The 22,980-nt window shown below is 41.4% G+C and overlaps 1 protein-coding gene and 2 long non-coding RNA genes across 6 annotated transcripts in view; 1 reads left to right on the top strand and 2 right to left on the bottom strand.

Annotated features, from left to right (window-relative positions):
* Positions 1 to 415: 415 nt before the first annotated feature.
* Positions 416 to 6,559, bottom strand: LOC131274061 (uncharacterized). 2 transcript variants are annotated; one of them, XR_009181268.1, is made up of 4 exons: positions 6,510 to 6,559; positions 3,862 to 3,974; positions 3,236 to 3,429; positions 416 to 435 (listed from the first exon to the last, which is right to left on the bottom strand). It is a non-coding gene; the product is annotated as an uncharacterized lncRNA (long non-coding RNA). The 2 variants fall into 2 exon arrangements; XR_009181269.1 differs by lacking the exon at positions 3,862 to 3,974 and having other exon boundaries at positions 6,510 to 6,546.
* Positions 6,560 to 6,561: 2 nt separating this feature from the next.
* The window catches only part of LOC131273796 (protein IWS1 homolog), a 119,909-nt gene continuing 103,490 nt past the window's right edge, over positions 6,562 to 22,980 (top strand). Inside the window, exons 1-2 of one of the 3 annotated variants that reach the window (XM_071208965.1) lie at positions 6,562 to 6,723; positions 7,339 to 8,512. In XM_071208965.1, the coding sequence (XP_071065066.1) occupies positions 8,476 to 8,512 (37 nt within the window). In that variant the 5' untranslated portion in view covers positions 6,562 to 6,723; positions 7,339 to 8,475. The remainder of the gene's footprint in view (positions 6,724 to 7,338; positions 8,513 to 22,980) is intronic. The other 2 variants (XM_071208964.1, XM_071208967.1) reach the window with 2 other exon arrangements.
* LOC131274063 (uncharacterized) lies at positions 15,963 to 19,200 on the bottom strand. The gene is made up of 3 exons (XR_009181272.1): positions 19,132 to 19,200; positions 18,553 to 18,668; positions 15,963 to 16,113 (listed from the first exon to the last, which is right to left on the bottom strand). It is a non-coding gene; the product is annotated as an uncharacterized lncRNA (long non-coding RNA).

The raw sequence follows: 22,980 nt of genomic DNA, 5'->3' as shown, positions 1-22,980 counted from the left end.
TAGAAGGCTTTAGAAAACCAGATGGGAAAGAGGGTCAAGTCAAGGAAACCAAAAAGCAAGTGAGGGGACATCTGAGGAGAAGGCATGAGGTTTTCCTGTATGATGTATCTCTCCATTTTGGTTGGCATTTAAAAAAATTCTTAATCCAAGAAGAAAATATGGCTGCTAAGGAAAAACTTCCTTTTATAATCTAATGCTTCCATTCGTGGTTGTCCTTTTGAAACAGAGATCGGCAGGTCAAAACAGATGCCAAGTGAACACAGTCCCCACCAAGGAAATTGTACATATCATCTATAAAGTAATGGTCAGCTTTAATTGAACGGAAAAAGAAAAATACAGAAAGCAATGGTTCTAAAGGGAAACTTACCTTGGAATTAGGTGGGGCTTCCTCTACTGCCCTGGCTCCCAAGTATCTCAGCAGGCCCTCTGGGGGAGCTAGGAGGATAAAGAGTAATAGTCAGTACATTGGAGGTGTTGCCCTTGGAGTACTCTGAAGTTTTGCTTGACATGGACAAAGGGTTAGAGTAATATAGAGCAGGTATTTAACAAGGATAGTGTGAGCTGCTGATGAGTAGAAAAAGGGAAGCAAAATGGAGGTGGAGGAATAAAATGGGATGCAGTCCTTGACTTTGTAGCTAATGACATCCCAAAGCAATGTGAAATAATCCAAAAAAGTTACCAAGTACATGCTTGCGGCGGCTTGCTCGGTCGGTAGAGGTGGGGTCTGGCTGCGGACGAGGGGTCGGTCCAGCTCTGGACGAGGGGTCGGTCCCACTTGGGACGAGGGGTCGGTCCGGCAGCAGACGAGGGATCGGTCTCACAAGGGGTTGCGCGGTTCGGCTGACGGGGTCGCCCGGCGAAGCCGGCGACGAAGGGGTCGCCCGGCGAAGCCGGCGACGAAGGGGTCGCCCGGCGAAGCCGGCGACGAAGGGGTCGCCCGGAGAAGCCGGCGATGAAGGGGTCGCCCGGAGAAGCAGGCGACGAACTGGGGACAAGGGAGGCCAGGCCCTTGTCGGGGGCTCTCAGGACTGGAGGGTGCACGGCAGAAGAACCACCGCGGAGACAAGGTAAACACGCAAGTCCAACTTTATTGAGGGAGAGGCAACAGTTTTATAGGGGCTGGGGAAGGCTGATTGGTCGAAGCCACGCCCTGTTCTGATTGGTTGCCGTGAAAGGTCAGTGGGTGGTACTGGATGGGGGAGGGGTGGTGGTTAGGGATTGGCTGTTGCTGTTACAGGGGGAAGGGGCAGGGTTTAGGGATTGGTGGCTGCTGTTGCTGGGGTGGAGGGCAGACTTGAGTTTCCCGCCCACGCCTGGCTGTTGCTGCTGTCGGGGGAGGGGAAAAGGGCAGACTGGAATTTTCCGCCCTGCGCCTGCGCAGGGAGAAGGAAGAAGGGTGCCGCCCCACAGGCATCGTGTGGCGCCATCCGGGAGGAGGGGCGGCCGCGGAAGCATGGCTGCCGAGAAGGGGAGACCCGAGGGCACTCTGCGCCCATGCCGAGCTTCCTTCACGGGTGGCGGTGAGTCCGACCAGCCACCCTATTATGGGGGCAGCGACTTGGCCTGCCGCGGCTGCTCCCCCGCCAGGCCAGCAAACCACACTGCAGCCCGAGGGGTGACCGCACATGCTATTGTTCAATGATGGATTATCATTCCTCCTGCCATTTTGAAGTCCAACTAAAATGCTACTATCACCTTGTCCTGTTACAAAATCATCAGTATCCATGGTTCCACATATGTCATCTCTCTCTTTTTTTATTTAAAGAGGTACCAGGGATTTACCTCTGAACCTCATTCATGGGAGGCAGGCACTCAACAACTGAGCTATACCTGCTTCCCATTTTTCATCTTTTGTATGGGATTTTTTTCTCTATTTTTAAAAAAATGTTACATTCAAAAAATATAAGAGGTCCCCATTTACCCCCCACCCCCCTCACCCCACTCCTCCCACATCAACAACCTCTTTCATCATCTTGGGACATTCATTGCATTTGGTGAATACATTTTGGAGCACTGCTGCACCACATGGATAATGGTTTACATTGTAGTTTACCCTCTCCCCCCGTCCACTCAGTGGGCCATGGCAGGACATACAATGTCCAGCACCTGTTTCTGCAGGATTTTGCTGTTATTTGTACATGAGCATTTTATTAGCTTTCTAAAGTTTAATAATAGGGTAATTGTTTTAAAGACATTTTATTTATAAATGTCTTTTTATTGTGGGACTCGATTCAAGTCTAGGCAAAACATTCTGTTTCATTTTTTTTAAATCCTTTATCATAAAGATACTCAGTTATAGAAGATTTGAAAATATTTAAATACTGCCACTTAAAAATTGACCACTATAAATCATGTAGTATTTTTCCTTCCAGTCTTCCTTTTCTATACCTTGAATGCTTATTCATTGAATGTGATGGATGTCCATCTTTGTACTATCCAGGCACCAATTTGATAGTTAATTATTAAGGGGAGACATGAGTTGAGTGCTAAGGCTCTAATGCAGTTATAAAAGTTGCAGCAAGGATGATATACACCAGATCAATAGCCAAATGGTAACTTGAGTTCTTATTGGTCACTGTCCCTAAGGCATGCAGCAAACAGTGCCGAGCATTTCTAGGACTCAAGATGCTGATGTTATGAAATACGCTAACATCTCCCAGTTCCTATCTCTTTGGGCTGTAGTGTGGAGGACTGACTTAGGTAAACCAGATTGTGCTTGCAATCATTCAGAATCTGAGCTGAAAAGGCATGTGGACTTTCTATGTGCATTTCACCCTATGTCAGTTCACAGTCTGCAGTCAGTTTCCCTTGCTGGCATGGTGTAGAATCATCGCATGGCCAAGTGATGGGGCTAGATTATGGCTGCAGCATCAGGATCAGGGACACTCCTGTTTGAAATTGTAGGCTAATTGTCTCTGCACCTCCGTTCTTCTTCAGAAGAGTGGGAATAAACAGTCATAGTATGGTTGTGTTGAAGGTTGAATGAGTAAATATATGTAAGGGGTGTAGTAGTGGTTTTTTTGAGAAGTTGACGCTGGCAATTGTGCTATATAGATGGGAAACAGCTTCTCCACCCTCACCTTCACAATCTCATCTCAAAGACTCTAACATAGATATCTCCAGCCCCGGTACACAAACCCTCACCACCTAAAGGGAACACAGCTGCCTACAAGGACTGTAGAAGATGGCCATCACTGAACTAGAAAATAATCACATCCCCATTCCTCATTCTCACCTGGAAGCTGGAATCAGGGTGGTTCTTCAGAGTAAAGCAAGCGCACAGTCCCTGGGAATTGAACCCAGAACCTCATACATGGAAAGCAGGTGTTCAACCACTGAGCTACATCAGCTCCACCCTGGTTTTTTAATTATCTAGATTTTTTCTGAAGTTCAAAAATGCATACCATTTTCTCTTGTACCTGAGGCCACCTGTAATTATATTAAAGAAAACACTCAGGATCAGATCATGCTGTGTAGTGTTGACACAGATCTTTTGCACTTTTGGTACAGATGGGAAACAGTGGTTGAGTGAAAGTTCCCATAAGTAATTGTAGCAGACACACATGGAAAGATACAAACTTTTCCTAGATAATGCATCGCTCATGTCTATTTTGGTTGGCACAAAAAAATCTTACTCTTAGAAGGAAAAACTGCTGCCAATTAAAAAGCCCATATACTTGATTCCCTGGTCTTGCTATTTGTAAATAACAACTTGACACAGTAATAGAATACTCCTTAAGTAAGGAAATTGTATGTGTCATCTATAATGTACACGGTCAGAATTTTCATATCTGAACTCAATTGAAAATGAAAGGAATAAGTAAAGTGACAATTTTCTCAGACAAAGAAAGGCAACCTTACCTTGGAATTAGATGGGGTCTCCTCATCTGCCCTGTCACTAGGTGGTTCCTCCATCAGGCCAAGGCCTCTCTTGAAAAGGTGGTACACATTCTAATAGTGTTTAAGTGCCCATCCTGTGCTGACCAAAAATAATTTGCTTGCTCACAAAAGCCAAAATGATTGTTAGGGAGGCATCCCCCACTTAAAAGAGCTCATTATCAAAGTTGAATTTTAAAAGTCCCATTCAAGTAATTGTCAAACAAATAAGTTCTCCCTATATACCAAAAAAAAAAAAAAAAAAAAAAAAAAGGCCAACAGAAAGACCTTATATTGCCAGGCCAAACCAGAAGAAAAATGTTCGAGTAAACAAACAGGACTGCTGTTAGCAGCTTAAGCCATAAGAACCAAAGTTCAAAATGCCAAAGTTCAAAAGTCACCCCTAAAAGGTCTAGAACCTCAACCAAAAAGAGGCATGTTCCGAACCAAGAGGACTCACAGACAGGAACTCAGGGCTTTTGGGGAGATGGCAGAGCTGAAGGGGCTTTTGCCTTTACCATGCTTAAATCCAACAGTAGCTCCAGAGTCAGGTTGGTAGGTACTTAGAATCCTGTTTCTAACACTATGTAATGTCAACTGAGAAATAAACTAAGCTGCAAGGCAACAAAGGCACTTATTTAGGGTCTTAGAGTTGCAATTAGGGGAGCACAGATTCAGGTAGCAATCCAAATCATGTCCCATCTTTGTATTTCCAGGCAAGGGGCTTTAAAGAAGACTTGAGAAGTTGTTTGTAGTTGTAGTGTATTTGGGGTATTCAGTATTCTGTATTGTCCTTCAGATTAGATAGTTAACTGACTTCTTTATCTTGTGTGTGTGTGTGTGTGTGTGTATGTTTTAATGGTCAAAGACCAGAGAAGAAATACTTTCAAATATTAGCATTAGAGTATGGATGTGGCTCAAGCAGTTGAACACCTGCTTCCCACATGGGAGGTCCTAGATTTGGTTCCCGGTGCCTCTGGAAAAAAACAAAACAAAACAAAACAAAAACCAACCAACCAACAATCAAACAAAAGAAACCAACTCAGGGGAACCGATGTGGTTCAGTGGTTAAGCACTAGCTTTCCACATATGAGGTCTCAGGTTTAATCCCCAACCCCAGTACGTTTAAAAAAAAAAAAAAAAAAATTAGCATTGGTATTTTTTCAGTGGTGAGCTTGTGATTTTGATTCTCTTTGCTATGCCATCTGAAGTTTCTCAAATAGTATGTTTAAGTTGCATAGAGAAATAACTATTTTGAGTGCTAATGACACCTGTAAAAGTCAAAAGGTCGAATGTTCTTCTGAACACTTGCCTTGAATTGCTTTTCTAATGCCTTACCCAGCATGTTTTTGACAGCAGCTGTTATGTTCAAGGCCAGAAGATGAATGTGATTGGGAACATGGACATTGGAATTACATGTTCAGGGCTGATTCCTGACTCTGCTTCATGTCAGCTGGGAAATTTACTCAATTGTCTGTGTCTCATTTCCAGATCTGAAATACTGAGCTAGTACCACTGGCCTCATCGGCTGCCCTCAGAATTAAGTAATGGTCCTGGCTCAAATTAGAGACACAATCCATATTAATTTATTGATATATCTAGTGTTCTTTTTCTTATTATTCACCTGTTTGCTCAGTTACTTTTCTTCATATGGTAATTCATAACTGTAATGTATAAGTATTGTGAGACAAAAGTCATCCTAAATTCCAAGAGCAATACCCACATTGGAGTTATGACCTTTTTCTACCCTCCCAGACAGATATTTATGGACACCAAAGGCAGACTGGATAAACTGGGGGCACAATAATAGTGCAGTTGGCACACTGTTCTTATGTTGTGCTAAAAACTTCTGCCAAAGGACTAGGCCCAAACTGAGTGTGAAATACTAAAATATCTGTCTGGAAGACCAGAGCATGGAATATTAGAAACTACTTCACAACAGTTGTGAATTAAAGGCAGCCAAGGCGTCTTTTGTTGTTGTTGTTGTTGTTACTGTTTTCAGGAAAGTTTATTACCAACCCCTTAGGAGGGCACTACAAATAATGGGGTTAGAAACCCAAACCAAACCTTGAAACAGTTGAAAACAGGCCTGCTAGAGAGCCAGATGGCCCCAAGTCGTCAGGGAAAGGAAGTAAAGGAGAGGCATTCTAGACGGTGACCTACCCTGGAGCCTGGGTCTGTATATTAGTGTGACTATTCTGGGGAAGGGGGGGCGGGCAGAAATCCTCACCTCCATAACCCCAGTGTTGCCCTGGATCGTGGCGAGGAAAGGCAGAAGCAAGCACTGAGGGCACAGACCTTACTGAGTCTAATCTTGGCATCACTGCCTCCAAAACTGTGAGACAATAAACTCCTTTAAGCCAACAAATATGTGTTATATGACATGTCAACCATGGTGTACTGAAACAGTTCCTTTGAAAAATCCTCTTGCCCCAAAGTTCCTGAGGGGAAGAACTGATGCCCTGGAGGAGGTGGCTCACCCACAAGAAGAGTACCTATCCTGACCCAGCCTCCTGTCTCTACATTTCTATCCTTGATGCAAAATATGAGGTAGTTTCCCCCACATAAAGGCCTTCTGAAGTATCAAGGATGTCCAAATTTTTGGCCAACTTCCCCCAGCATCTTCACAATACCTTCTGCCTCATGTGAGTCTTCCTGTGGGTTGGACTACCATTCCAAGTGACCAGTGGTCTGCTTGGCTCCTCTACTGGCTCAGAACCTAAGACATTCCAGACCAACTGCCAGATAACAGCTATGCAAAGAATTAGCTTCACCTTTAACTGAACTACCCTGGAAGAACAGTTAATGCTCATCAACTGGCAAAGTCACCCACCTGACTGAGGTTTGGTGAGTTAATGAATGAAGTCTCCCTGTTCCCAATTATCTCCCTGACTAAATATTTGAACAACTCTCTTAGTGTGGGGTCCGTACCTTTCCTGCTGAAGTCTTTCACATCCTAAGAGTACCCTTTCTGGAAGATATGGGCGTTAGACTTTGTGGTTCTAATATGTATTTTACTGATTACTAGTGATGTTGAATGCATTTTCATACTCCTGCTTATTCTGAACTCACTGCAGAAATTATGATTTATGGTTTACAAAGAGGGGACATGGTGAATCGTTTGTACTTTGAGATGTCCACATCCTTAGAGAACCCAATCCTGCTGAGAGTAATCCCCAAGGGAGAACAAACACACAGCCCTGTTCTCAGAAATGCTTCATGTTCCTGCATCAAGAGTCCCCACTAAGAGAAGAAAGATGGCTGTTCTTGAAGAGGGGGTTTTCACCCCCATACTCCATGAAGGCCAGTATCCCTCAGAGGACCCCAGAAATTCTTACATATCTAGGTCAGCTAGATCTCAACCAAAGCCCTCTTCATATTGTATCAATTAACCCAACCCAGTCTCACAAGAGAGAATGATGCTTCCACCATGAGTTTTCACAAGGCTTTATCTCTTTTTAGGAGCAATGACAACAGCAGATATGTAGACAATGAGGACAATAGTGAGCTTTCAGAAAGGAAAACATCAAGAGCCCACTACATAAAATGCAAAAGATGACCAGTTCTATTCAGTAAACTCACCACAGCCTTGGGATTCAACTGACCATCCAGTTCTTTTTTGTATCTCACCCCAACTACCTTCTGAGTATTCAAAAGATAGAGTTACAGATGTGAAAACGCAAGATTTGCAGTGAACCCTCTTGAAGTGGGCTGGTGGACGAAGTGGATACTTTGGTGTGAATTCATGATGTTGATTCCATAAATAGATACAGGATTAACTACAAGGCAGTTAGAATGGAAGTTTGCATGGTGTTGCCTGTCTAAGCTGGACTCAGTCTTCCTCCACCCCCAATGCATTGTTGACTGTGAAGTGCTGCTTTCTTTTCCAAGTCTAGAATCAGAATAGTGACTTCATTGCCTGAGGGTGAAACATCAGAGGGTTCCCTTGCTTCTGTGGCAGCCGAGGAATGTTGCCTTTATGGTGACTGGATTTGATTAAGCAATTCCTTGAATTCCTTGAATCTATTTTACCCCAGAGATCACATCGAAACCCCTTTCTCTCTGGATCTTCCTCTGGGGTACCACAAAAGCTGACAAACTAGACCAATGGCCATTCTGACTTACCTTCCTTGTGGACCTCTGGGGCAGCCTGGAGGGGGCTGGGGCTGAACACCACTCCCTCTGCAGCGGTGGGAAACAGGTGTATGAGCTTGTGAAGGTGCTTGCTTTGGTGCATGAGGTCACAGGAGTGGTCTGGAAGTTCTGGAGGGAGGTGCTTTCTGAGCTTTGAGAATGGAGGTTTCTCATCAGAACCCAGGCCTGGGGAGGAAGGAAGAGAACCATCCACTGACCCCCAGAATATATGCACTCCCAGTGCCATAGGAACCTGTCTCCGACTTCTGACTGCTCCTTAGCTGCTCCTTAGCCAAATATGTGCAGGATGCAGGCACATCAAAAGCTGTGGCTCAGCCCCCTGGCTCCTCTGGCAAGTCTGGACTTTCTGATGCTGGAAGATGGAGTTTGTCACAAGGGAGACAGGACCCATTGGGGGACACAGCCACCATCCTCTACTCTGGCATCAGCAAAGTTGGCATCCACATGGGACAGGGTGCCCTCGAGCTGACAGCAGAAACAGGTGAACCATTGGGCTCAGATGCTTTGGAGTCTGCTGAAGGTGGCATCTTTGCGGTTAGGGCCTGTGAATCCCCCACCTTATCCCCTGGGGGACTGGGGAGAGCCACTCAGATCTAAAGAGCAGAAGGCGTCAGTCCTGTTGTGGTGGAGGTGACTATGGTGGGGGGGAGGACAGGCTAGGAGAAATGGAGTTACCATCGGACCCAGCAATCCTGCTTGTAGGTATTTGTCCAAGAGAGTTATTTTTCACTTAATAACTTGTATACTGATGTTTTAGCTACTTTATTCCTATCTCTTAGAAAAAGGACCATTTGGGTTATACAATTTTTCTGGAATTCCTTTGGAATTCTTTTTTAGTGGTTGCTCTGAGAATAATACAGGTATCACAGTCTAAAAGAATTAATGTTTTACCCACCCAACTAAAATGTGGACACCTTACAGCCATAGGAATCATTTAATCCCCTCTTTGCTGAAGTGGTCTTCTGAGTTCCCAGTCTAGGGTATAACTTCTGCAAACATTTTGTATTTTTATAATTTTTCAAAATTCATTCATATATTTAACAATTTAACAGTTGGAAAAAAGTTATTCTTTCTCCCCAGATACTCACCATTCCTGATCCACATCTTTTATTCCTGAAGTTGAAAGCTTCCTCCTTGAATTATTTCCATTTAGCCTGAAGTTCCTTTCCCATCTTTGTAAAGCAAGTCATCAGGTGATGAATTCACTTGTTTTTCCATCCTCTCCTTCTGTCTTTATTTTGCCTTTAAACCTTAAGCAACTTTTGATGACTGCAGTATTCCTGGTTGAGGGTTTTTTTCTTTTAGCCCTTTAATGATGTTTTTTCACTCTCTTGTGGCCTCTATATTTTCTGAAGAGAAATCAAAGGCCTTCAAATTGTTATTCTTCTACAAATAAATTGTCAAATTTTCTGACTCCTTTCAAGATGTTTTTCTTCATCTTTAGTTTTCAGCAGTTTGATTATGATGTATCAGGGTGAGATTTTGAGCCCCTTGGATCTCTCTTTCATAGAGTAGTGTTCAGTCATTTCTTCCCTTACCTTTTTATTGGCACCAGCCTCTTTCTGCTCAACCCAGTCTTTCAAATGAGTATTAAAACTTTTAGTATTGCCCCACAGATCATGAGGCTCAAGTTTTGGATCAATTCTCTCTTTCTCACTCGCTCTCTTTTCTCAGATTATATTATTTCTACTCATCTAAATTCCATCTCACCAATTCATTCATCCCTTACTTGTCTTCTCTAATTGGGATTGCTCAATGAATTTTTTTAAATTTTCTATAACTTTATGTTTAGATCAAAAGTTGTCATTTACGTCTTTTCTTTGTTTCTTTTTCTCTGCTGAGAACTCCTATCTTTCCACTCAATGAAAGAGAATGCCCTTTGATGGAGTTGGATGGAGATGTGACCTCTCTACACACGCCTTTTCTGTCAATTTCACTGAACCTGTGGTTGGGGCTGGGGTTGGTGTGTGCTCAGGAGGCTTGGGTCTCTGGACCATGTGCCAGCTGGGCCCTGAGCCTCAGCAGAGTAGCAATACCTACTTTCCAGTTCATTGGACTTACCCAGGTCAGCTAAAAGGGAGGTGAGGCTAGCCAACCACCACACCAGGGTGCCAAGAGAGTCTACAACTGCAAATGGGATAATACAGTCCATCAGCCATGTGGGCTGTAAGCCCCCTCTCAGTTTATACTTGGAGTGGACATTTGCCATCCCGGGGCCCACAAGATGGAGGAAGAGAGTATGGAATGGAGTGGATTTGCTGGTATTCTACTTTAGAACTATTGTGATTCTAGCATTGGAAGAAATTGTATCCTTTATGTCAATACAGTGGCAACAGGGGTTGCTGAGGGCAGGGAGATGGAAGAAGAGTTGTGATATGCAGATATTTTTGGGATTTCATTCATAATACCTGAATGGTATTATGGGGACAGATAGAGGACATTGTATGTCCTGCCATGGCCCACTGGATGGACTGGGGGAGAGTGTAGGCTGTACAGTGTAAACTGCAGCCCTTGTGGCCTAGCAGTGCTCCAAAATGTTTACAGCAAATGCAGTGACTGTTCCATGCTGATGAAAGAGGTTGTTGATGTGGGAGGAGTAGGGGTGGTGGGGAGTAGTGTATTTGGGAGCCTCTTATATTTTTTAATGTAACACTTTGTCTGATCTATGCATCTTTAAAAACAAAAAGGACAAAATAATTAAGGAGAATATACCTTAATCTCATTGAGCATAGACAGAACAACTGTTTTGTCTGATAAATCCTTCTGTGGTTAATTTAGAACAGTGTCTACTGATTGAGTTTTCCCTTAAGAATAGGTCAGGTTTTCCTAGTTTTTTGTATATTATATAGGGTAAATTTGAGTGATATTTTGATAAGCGTGTTTACATTGTCAAACTATTTCAAGACTTGTCTTGGCTAGCTTAGCCACTTAATGATTCCATGGGAATTTGAGGACCAGCTTTTCCATTTCTGTAAAAAAAAAAGTCTACTCAATTTTGATTTTGAATTTAATCTGTAGTTTCCTTTGCGTAGTATTGACATCAGAACAATAGTTAGTCGATGAACAATGGACATCTTGCTATTTAATTAGGTTTTCAGTGTCACTCAGCAGTGTTTTCTAATTTCAGTATATAAATGCTTCACCTTTTGTTAAATTTTTAGATATTTCATTCATTAGAGGCTATTTGATTGGAAGTTTTAAAAAGTTCCATTTAAGATTGTTCTATGCTGGATTATAGAAACAAAAATGACTTTGCATTGTGTATCTTGTATCTTTCAGTTTTGCTGAATGCCTTTATTAGTGCCATTACTATTCTTGTGGATTCTTTGGGATTTTGTTTGTAAAAGATTAGGCCATCTGTGTTTCTAGAAATAGCTTTACTTCTTCCTTTCCAGTTTGGATGCCTTTCATTTCTTTTTCTTGCCTGATGGCTCTCTCAAGAACTTCAGGACAATGATGATTAGCAGTGATGAAAGTTCACTACCGTATCTTGTTCCTGATCTCAGGGAAAGACAGGTTGCTACAATTTATGTAGATGGCATGCAGCTGCTAATGGAGTTAAATGACTTCCACCAATGACCATCCACTCAGTGAGCAGTAGAACACCCCCAGGGTACAGGAAGTCTGGGAGTGCATTTCTGAAGTCCTGGAATTTTAGCTAATTTTAGGAGGCCAACATTCTAATCATTTTGAATGGCATCTCTCTTGTTAATGTGTATGTATTCAGGTGTTCATAATGAGATCATGATATGATATAGCTGAAACATTTTTATGTGGTCCTAAATTTTAATATTCTGTAAACCATTTTAAATGATGTTTTTTATTTGTAGAGGTTATTTCTAAAATAGTGCTTTTAATGTAGCAAGGACAGGTATTAAGGACAATCCTTGGGGACCATGGAAAATATATAGATTGCTTTGGGGGTTGTTGGTATATGTGCCTGAGGATAGTAATAAAGCTACTTGGTGCTATATATGTAGTCCAGATATACATACCATTTTTCTTATGTGATTAGGAATCAAAACAATAGAAATTAAAATGTTATTTAAAAATGAATCACCATTGCTAAAGCCAAATATGTTTGAAAATAGATTAATTTAAAACTAAATAAAAATAATGCTGAAATTTATGACTCAACTATAATGTATACAGAACAAAGAAAATTCAATATAAAATAAGTATAAGAAACCAAAATCTAATAATTGTGGAAATAAAGTGCATATAAATATATACGAACAAAGTGATTCAGAAATGAAATACATTTCAAGACATACAATAAAAAATACCCTTAAAGATAGTTGGTTCTGGAAATATATAGACCTTTTTCAGGGAATGACTAGATTTTGGCAAAGTGGTTTTAGCTGTTCCACATCAAGACAAGAGCATACATTCAAAGGAGGTATTCACTAGTCAGATGCAGAAACAAATAGACAATAACAGGTGCAATAGAGGTAATGATAGTGAAGACCCATATTTAAGAGTGGTAGAAGTACAGAACCCAGCAATATCGGGAAGAAAGCTGTTATATATATTTTTAATTTCAAAGAAAATTTGGATAGAGACAGATCTGTGTTGTTGGGAAAGCTATTTTGAATCTTGTTTCTATCTACAAATTTTTTTTTTTTAAAGATTTATTTTTATTTCTTTAATTCCCCTCCCCTCCCCTGGTTGTCTGTTTTCTGTGTTTTTTTGCTGCGTCTTGTTTCTTGTTTCTTTGTCCGCTTCTGTTGTTGTCAGCGGCACGGGAAGTGTGGGCGGCGCCATTCCTGGGCAGGCTGCTCCCTCCTTCGCGCTGGGCGGCTCTCCTTATGGGTGCACTCCCTGCGCGTGGGGCTCCCCCACGCGGGGGACACCCTGCGTGGCGCGGCACTCCCTGCGCGCATCAGCACTGCGCATGAGCCAGCTCCACACGGGTCAAGGAGGCCCGGGGCTTGAACCGCGGGCCTCCCATGTGGTAGACGGACGCCCTAACCACTGGGCCAAAGTCCGTTTCCCTCTATCTACAAATTTTTAAAAAATCATATGAAATACCAACAGAAAAAATATTGATGTTATTTCCAGTACAGGTAAAGAGCAAAGTAAGGCTCTTCTTTTTGATGTACATTATGTAGTGAAATGTACTATCTCAAAAAGAAGGTAAAAGCATTGATGAAAGGAAACAGTATATGAGAGAACATCATCAATGAGATAGGGGGAAAAAAAACCCTCAAAAATGAAGGGACAGAAATCAGGGAAGAATAAGAAAAAAATGGGGAAAAAAATCATTTCATGATTTACATATAAACTAGAAGAAACAGTGAAAAGGTAATACCTAAATAGAAAGAGAAGTTAAAAAGAAGAAATTGCTTAAAAGAAATTTAATATAATGTAAAAGATTTGAGAAAAAAATGGCAAAAGTTTAAGATCAGCATAGAAAGGCCAATATATGAATACTGCAGTGTTTGAATGAGAGACTAAAAGCAAATACTTGCAGCAATTATTAAAAATTATGACTCCATTTTTTCTGGAAAGACTTATTTGAAGCTCCATAATAAAATTACACACTGAGCATTGATACAGAAGGTCTAAAGATAAGGCAAATTTTAGTGAAATTACTATGGTTTAAAGAAAACAAAACCATTTATTAGAGGAAAGCATGCGGCATTATGGAAAGAATATTAGAATCTCTTCAACATTTTTGAGAACAATATTTTGTGTTATGTGAAAATGGGGTAATGTCTTTGTGGAAGGAAATGTGACTCATGGTTTTATCCCCAGCAAGACTGAAAAGAAAGTAAAAAAGACAGTGAATTCGAAGTTATCCTGCTAGACCAAGGGTGATGTTATTGCCATAATCCCTTCCAGGTGAGTAAACAGATTTCAGCAAATGAAACATCTGGAAGACATTGTCCTGAGGACAGAAGTTAAGCACTAAATTTTCAGTTACTTGTTCAACTATCAAACATTGAGGATTCTATGAGAGAGTAGTGACCTTGGTGGGAGCCAGGAGGGAGACCAAATTTTATAATTAATTTAGCTCTAACTTTGTTTAACATGCTGATCTAAATACATGTTTAATTTTTTTTGATAAATTAAGAAACACAAGTAGTAGGAGAAAATATTGATTAATATAGTAATATCTAACATTAAATGTAAAATGTTTCTCTAAAACTCAATCTAAATTTATCTAACTAAATTCTACCAAAATTTATTTGGGTATGGGTAGAAGAGAATAAGCACAGAGGCATCTCTAAACACCATATGATCTACAGCTCTTCTAAGCTCAGGCTGGGGCCTCCAGCTTAAGGCCTTTGTAGCTGTCAATGGTGGGATCTGCAATAAAAGCACAGGATATAGAATCACCGGGTACACAGAGACAGATGGAGGAGGGGTTTTGTTGGTGAATGTTGCGGGACTCAGAAGGTACAATAGACCCTGGAGAAGCAAAGTTGGCCACCGATACCTAGGAACCAGATCCAAATGGCACTGAATTCCTATTGCTGCTCTCGGCTTAAGGTATCGTCTGTGGCACAGTGTCTGTAAATGTCCAACTGAAGGGATTTAATCTGTTTGCTTTGATGGGTGCCCTCAAAGTGACTCTTCCCTGAAGAGTAAGTTTGACTGTAGGGCTCCAGGAAGAAAAGGCAGAGTCTTATATATCTGACCAGGTGAGAAGCAGGACATCGGAAGGATAGGTATGGAAGTGATAACCCTGCTTCCCCAACCCCTGTCCCCTACACAGTCCAAGTCATGACTGCATCTTCACATTACTATTGGACAGGTTCCTTTTTCTCTGTAAAACCTAGTTTCATTTTAAAACACACCAAAACTTACCTGTGCTTTTCGGTTAAAAAACAGTTAGGCTCTAGTACTAAAATCATAAGTTTTCTTACATTAGTATATTCCAACATGAAAACATTACAGAAGACACTCCTTTTAACAAGATGCTATAAGTATTATGTTTATCTTTAATTAATTATGAAAGTAAAAAATAAATAAAAGGAACATAAGTAACTTGCAATTCTACCCATTTCATTCATCCCAAGTGAGCTCTTCATTGACCATTCTTTCAGGTTTGTATGAATTATACATACCTAAAAAACTTCTCAAGAACCACAGCTTGAGGAAAGGTGGCATGAGCTGACCCAGGGATCTGAACAGGACCCAGCAGAGGCTGAGAACCCTCAGGGCTTGGGCAACTGCCAGTCAGGACTTAAATTTCCCCCTAAGATGGAAACTGGCCCAGAATACCTACCCTACCTGCCTGCGAGGGACCCCAGAGTGCCATTGTCCTTATTATGGATTGAATCAGGTCCGCCCATAAAGTCATGTTTTTGTCCTAACCTCCGCTCTTACAAATGTGAACTCATTTCTAAGAATGCCAAAGATCATACTAATGAATGTGAGTCCAACTTTAATCAGGGGGCCTTAATCTAATATGACTGCAGACCTTATAAGAAGAAAATTAGGCACATTCAGGCACAGGAGATAGGAGTCAGAGGGCCAAGAAATGGAGGCATAGGTTCAGTTATGGATTGCTGGCAAGCTGCCACCACCTTCAGAGAAAGCACAGTGCAGCCTAAACCATGATTTTGGACTTCTAATCTCCCAAACTGTGAGACAATCAATTCCTCTGTTTGAGCCAGCTGGTTACCAGTATTGATTAAAGCAGCCCTGGCAAACTAAGACAGCCTAATATACCCTTTTGCCAGAGACCTGAGTTAGTGGCATTTAGGTTCACTCCACCCTGTTCACCATACTCATTAATAAACAGGAGAGGCTTTTGTTGACTGTAAGTGGATTATGAGTGCAAACTTCACTTCAGCAGGGCTGAGGTGTTGAACTAATCCAGGGCCGATCTTCACAAAGAATGCAGTGTGAGTGCACATAAGGCTTAAAAGGGGCTAGTGCCCTCTCCTGCAAATTAAGGAGCCTTTGGAGGCTGTGGCTTGTATAGAATGAGGTTTTGTTCCCTGAGAAGAGGCTGTGAGGATATACTCTACTTGCCTGTGCTTATTTTTGACCAGCCAGTTCTTGTCTCCACCTCCATGTTCACCCTCATTTGTGGCAACGCCAATGTTCTCCTTAGTTTTACTGATTTTCCTGAAGTGCCAAAGAGAAAGTTAGGAAAGAAATGTAATGTGTGTAACTTAATTCCCTTCCCCTTTTCATCCTATTCACTCCACATTCACATTTCCTTTTCCTCTTCATTTCTTCGGTGGCTTCTGGGTATTCTAGGAAAAGAGAAATTATGAAAAGAGACTCCTCCTTCACCTCAAACAGTGTACTAAGCTGTGTAAGGAACAGAAAACACTTGATTGTCCAGAGATACCATTTGCAGGAACATACCTGGGAAGGGAGAGTCCAGCCCAGAACCAAGTTCACAAGTGCCCTCCAAAAGAGTGGCCCAAGGCACCTGACTCCCAGCCCAGCTCCCGCCCTGTTACATTCTGGTTTACTTGAGATTGTGCATGCTGCATAGTAGGTTTGGAAATGATGGAAATGCTAAAAAAGCAGTTGAGAAGGATGTAGAAAGTTGTTATAAACCTTCTCAAACCCATGACCTCAACTTCCTAGATGAGATCAAATCCTTCAAGATGAGTATCATAAAAAGAGGAGAAGATGGGAGAGGTACAAAGAGAAGTTTATGAACAGGAATAGATGAAAAAAGACAGAAGACATGAATTACATGCAGATCGTCATCCCCGTGTCTGAATCATCTGACTTGATGAAGAATGCTTCTGAATGTACCATGGCAGTAACCATGATGGGGCATCCTTGTAAAAGGAAAGGAAAATGTTAGGGTTGAGGGGAGAGCTTGAACTATTGTTGTTCTCACCTGGTTATGACCTTATCCCAGCACATAATTTTGTCCTTATCACAACATTGCGTTCCTTGGGCCTTGATTGCTTCACCTTTACCATCTAAGTTTGGTCTAAGATCTCCACAATCCGTTTTCCAGTCCTCACATACTCTAAATGTAGGGAAGACTGTCCACCTTTTCCCTCTGAGAAGGCAATCGCTTTGTCCATGTCTTCCTGACCACGACATTATAGTATCTCTTACTATGATCTTACTGAAATAGGAAAAGAACAAAGCAGATCTCTAAATATTTCCTTTACTTTCTGATTTCACACCCCTCTCCTCCATCTCCAATGCAGAAGGGGTAATGCAACTGCTCCCAGGAACTCTCTCCCATTGGGTACTTCCTTGAACATTGTTAGCGACTTGGATTGTTACCTTCATCGCTGCTGGTAGAGCCATATCCCCAATCCACAAGCCAATTGGAGGTACTGTTTAGGAACACAGATATCACCAAGAAATTTAATTGAGAGAATGGCACACCAGACCCTTCCTTTTCCAGTTGAGACCAGGCTGGCCACCCAAGATCACCTGAACTCTTTACCCTGGGTTCTCAGACCTTCCCTGAGCTCTGTGGAGTCAGAGACCTTCAACAGGACATTGGAAACAGTATGCAAATGAAAGAGAAGTGGGGATGGAATTCTTTCTCAGCCTCTCACTCTCCCATTTTGCTGGACTGTTACAGCACAAGCCTCCAAGCTTATCACCCTGAAAGTTGGACTATTGTGGATGTGGTCTATGTTAGAAGAGTCCAGTGGGTTAGATGAGTTCAGCGGCAGGCTCTGAGCAGCCTCCCAGGAGATGTTTTGTGAGGATGAGCATGTTCACTCTGCATTGTCTATATCATAGTTACTAACACACATGGCAATTGGGCTTTTGACAAATGGACGACATGGACTTGTGCTGCAGATGCCCTGGTGGTGTGGTGCTCAGTAACAAGAATTAAAAATGACAAATGTTGCCAGATTCATAGAAGATTAGAGATTGCCAGGCAGAAGAGGCATGATGAGATTGTGCTTTGGTATCAAACCACCTAATACCTCAGTGCCTAGTTTCCTGTTTGGTACTTTGCATTTCTGCAAAATTAATTCAGCTTCTAAGCCTCTCTTTTCTCCTATGTTAAAAACGACAGCTATGGCTGCTTTTCTTTTATCATCGTCAATGAAAGTGCCATTAGGGGCAAGGAGAGTGCTCTACACAGGCTATACTATTCACTATTAAATGAATTCTTCCCATTAAATCCTAATGACAGGGATTTTGTAACACAGTATTTTCACTTGGAGTCCTTTGAACATTTTCCTGGGTTGTTATGGGATATTTTCCAGGTTTATTGAGGCATACTTGACTTACAATGAACTGTATTATTTGAAGTATATAACTTGAAAATATGGACATATGTATATGTCCTTGAGGAAATTATTATGGGATTGCACAGGTAATTGTGCTGGTTATAGGAGAGAAATCTAGGAAGGCACACAGCAGACATAGGATCTCACATATGCACATTGGCAATCACATTCATTACACTGAGAATCACAGCACATACTCATATACACACACAACACTCACATGAACACAAACCCATGCCATCTACACAGAAACCAACTATTCAAGAAACATCACTCTAGTTCTTGTCTGAAATACCCATTTACTTCCCCATACCCAAATCCTTGTTCCTACCTGGGAGTTTTAATCAGGGGGCTCTTGACTGAAGCCAGCAAGAAAGACCCACATTTCTTGTCATGTAGATTATTTTCCTCAGCCCACCTACCATTGACACTTTCTTTTCAGGCCAGCTGCAATTACAGAAAAGAAAACACTGTGAGAATTATAAATTATTATGTAATGCTAACAGAAGGATTTTGTCCTCTTGGTGACTTTAGAATACCAGATAGGAAAGAATGGTCAAACAAAGGAAAGCCAAAACCGGTGCGGGGACACCTGTGGAAAAGAAATGAGTTTTTCCTCACTGATGCATCTCTCAAATCCATTTTGGTTGACAGAAAATTCTTGATCCAAGGTAAAAATATTGCTCCTTAGGGTGGGCCTAATACCATATAGTCTGTAAGTTGGTGCTGCCTTTGTGATTTTACTCTTGAGACAGGAATCAGCTAGTAATAGACTCCCATTGAAGACATTCCCCAATCGTTTTGTGCATATCACCCATAATGAACATGGTCAGATTATCCCAACTGGATTAAAAAAGAAGGAAACCAAGAAGGCAACAGCTTGATCTCAGACAAAGAAAGGTGACCTCACCTTGGAATCAGATGGAGCTTACTCTACTGCTCTGGCATTCAGAAGCTCCTCCAACAGGCCCTCAGGGAACTAGGAGGACAGAGAATAACAGTCAGTAGCTTGGTGCTGTTTCTTCTGGATTACTAATGGTGTTTTGTTTATCTTGGGCAAGGGATTTAGAGTATTATGGAGGCAGTTATCAACTAGTATAGAGTGAGCTGCTCAGGAGTGGAAAAAGCAAAAGGGAAGAGCAGGAAAATAAAAGGAAGCAGTCCTTGGCTTTGTCATTAAAGACATTCCAAAGCAACTTGAAATAGTCAATTTACAAAGGGTAGGAAAATACATGCTATTGTTCACTGATGAATTCTTATCACTTCTGCCTTTTAAAAAATAAGTCAAACTTTTATTTATGGATTTGTAGGGTAAAACCACAGCTCGTGCCTCATGCATACAAATATGTCATTTTAAAAATATTTCTATTTCTATTTTGAGCCCCCATTTGGTAGCATATGGGAAACACAGTCTCAGGCTACTGCAGGTCTCCTTCTGTGTTTCCCCGGGGGCCAGGAGTTCCAGGAGACTTACAGGATATCAAAGCATCAGGCTGGAGCATCTGCCTGTTTCCCTTGATCTTTACTTTTCAGTCTCTGTAGGCCAGTTCTGCATACTTGTCCCCAGTGTAAAGATTCATCAGGTCTGTCAGCTGTCTCTCAACCACTTCACTTGCCTCATTGCTGGGTAGAGGAAATCATCATAATATTTTAGTCTCCTATTATATGCTGGGTACTCAGAATTGTTTCAGGCCCCTTTGCATAGACAGGATCACATACGTAATTTGTGGGGCCTGGTTCAATATGAAAATGTGAGGTCCCATGTTTAAAATGTATTAAGAATCTCAAGACGGCTACAAGCATTAAACCATGCACAGGGTCCTGTGTGACTGCAGAAGTCACATGTTTCCTGATGCTCAAACACCATGCTGGATGCCAAGAAAAGCATGATTCTTCCTCCTAAGACAAGCATAGGGCTCTGAGTTTTCAGTAACTGGACATTCTCACTCTCCTACCAGCCCTTATCCTGAGATGCAAGTGGCTGGTCCATAGGACATATTGCCCAAATTGTCTTCTTTCTCTCTTTCTCCCTCCACATAAACACACATGGGTACTCCATCAAGTCTGGGAGTGTGCCAGCCTGCCTCTTTTCTATTCTCAATATCTTCTTCAAAGGGAAGAACATTCTTTAAGCCCTGAGACCTTTAGAGCTTAGACTTTTAAACAAAGCAAAACAAAAAATGAGCAGCCTATGTTAACTCAAACCCCTTTTCTTTCAATACTATTCTGTCATTTGCTTTAAAAACCTCTTTTGAAATTCAAAAGCACTGTTTTGGTCTTTTTTCTCTCTTTTGCCTTTGGAGTCCCTTTCTGGAGTGAGTAAGCATATAAAGGCCAGTAAGCATATAAATGCTAAAGCAACTGCAAAAGAGCCAATGGGTAAGATAAAGGGGCAATAACACTGGTTCTTAATTTACTGATGAGAGGGCTAAGTATGTTGCCCAAGGTCATGCAACTAATTAAGTGGCAGAGGTGGGATTTCAGTTTATGTGGTTTAGTTCCAGAGTATGGAATCTTAATCATAATGCTCTACTGCCTCTTTTAGTAAGCTCTGAGAAATGACAGCTTCATTATTGATTATAATGTAAAGTAGCAATAACAAAAAAGCTTCATTATTTACTGTGATGATAAAGTAGCAGAAACAAAAGGATATCCAGATCATTAAAACAAATATATTTAAGGTACAAGGAAGAAAAATTGGTTTAGCTTGACATTTATTAGCTCGTCACCATCTTTAACAAATGATTAATACTAAAACAATAATAGAAAGTAGTTAATAATAATTGATAATATAGTTTCTCTCATTTGTATTTTTTGAAAGAAGTTGGGAGTTTACGAGAGAATCATGTGTAACATACAGAATCCCCATACAACACCTGGGGCGGTTTGATATTATTTATAAATTCCAGAAAGGGATATTGATTACATTTGTAAACTGACCTGTTCCTCTGGGCATGATACCCTTTGACTGACTTAAATTCAAAGACTTTGCATTTACTTGATTAAATCAAGATTAGGGCTTTGATTTGACTACATCATTAGGGTGTGCAGCGTTGAGTTCCCCACTGCCTTGGTGGGCTGATAGAACAGACTCTTAGACAAAGGGAGGCACACAGAGAATATACACAGAGGGAGAGAGACAGCTCCATAGACATGGCAGGGGCCCTGGGAAGAGAGAAGAGCTGTTCCCCTGATAGTAAACAGCTGACCTTGTGAAGAGACTAGAACTGAGCCTGGAAAGAAATGAGCCCTGAAGAGAGATGAGCCTTATGGCAGCCTACGCTAAGATCAGAAGAAGCTAGACCCATGGAGCCTTAAGAGGAAAGAGGAAGGCTGAACCCTGAAGAGGTCAGCAGCCATCTTGTTCAACATGTAGTAACAGACATTTGGTGAGAAAATACCACTTAGGGTACCTTGAGTTGGACTCTTTAGGGCCTTGTAACTATAAGCTTCTACCCCAAATAAATACCCTTTAAAAAACCAGAATATTTCTGGGGCTTTGCATCAGCACCCCTTTGGATAATACTACCCTACCACAAACATCCTGCATCGTTGTGGAATGCTTGTTATAATTGATAAAATAACATCCAAATATTACTACTAAGTATGGTCTAAAGCTTGCATTAGGTATAGTTGATGGAGAAAAATTTCCCCATAAAACACCCTATTATCAGCACCATGTATTTGTATTAAACATTTGCTGTAATTCACATTAAGAATGTTCGCATGTTCGTACTGTTAACAAAAGTCCGTCATCCACCACAGGGTTCACTATTAAGCTGCCCCATGTCTTGTGCAATCCATTACTCCTCCTGCCGTTTTGAAGCCAAACTCAAATGCCACTATCTTGACATGTTCAAAAACCATTTTAGCCTCCATAGTTCCACCTATACTACACTGCGTTTATTAGCTGTTGTATAGGATTTTGCACTTGATTGAATGCCAACAATGTATTTTCTTCCCAAAATGTAACAATAGAATAATTGTTTTAAAGACATTTTTATTCATAACCTTTTGTTGTGGGACTGGATTCAATTCTAGAGAGAACATTCTATTGTATTTATTCACTAATCATTTGTCACAAATATAATCAATTAAACAAGGTTGGAAACTACTAAAATACTACCATTTAAAATTGACAGTTACATATCATGTAATATTTTTTCTTCCAGTCTTCCTTTTCTATACCCCGTGTGTGTGTTCATTGGCTGTGTTTGTTGTCCATGTTTACACTCCCCATGGCTAAGGGGAAGTGTGGGGTTAGCATTTAGACTCTAACTCCGCTGTAAGACTTGAAATAAGGACTATGTGTGTTGTAGAATTTGGGAGAAGTTCAATTATTTGAGTATAGAGAGGCCAGGACTCAGGAATGAGTTTGAGAAGGAAAAATGGTTTATTGAGGGCCAGCCGGGCTCGGGATTGGCTCGAACAAGATTTTTAGTCCCTTTTATACAGAGAGGAAAGGCCAAATGGTCCTTTTGTTTCAGTTCTCAATAGGCTTGAATTAGCATATATTTCCACATCTTAGGTAAGCTTTTAGCATGGACCTCAGGCATTCCATAACTTTTAGCATATTTGGTTTGCATTTCCCCTGAATACTTAAGTTTATAGACCTTGCATTGTTAAACTATTTCCTGCTCACCCAGGGCAGGACTGCAGCCTTTTATCATCCCACACCCACAAGTCACAGATAGTTTAGGTTATCTCTGAAGAGACAAAGAGCCTTCCACCCATAGCCCACATCATGTGCACCAGGCTG

This window comes from Dasypus novemcinctus, chromosome 17 (genome assembly GCF_030445035.2).
Source record: "Dasypus novemcinctus isolate mDasNov1 chromosome 17, mDasNov1.1.hap2, whole genome shotgun sequence".
NCBI classification, from domain to species: domain Eukaryota; kingdom Metazoa; phylum Chordata; class Mammalia; order Cingulata; family Dasypodidae; genus Dasypus; species Dasypus novemcinctus.
This window is presented reverse-complemented; position numbering and strand designations above follow the sequence as displayed.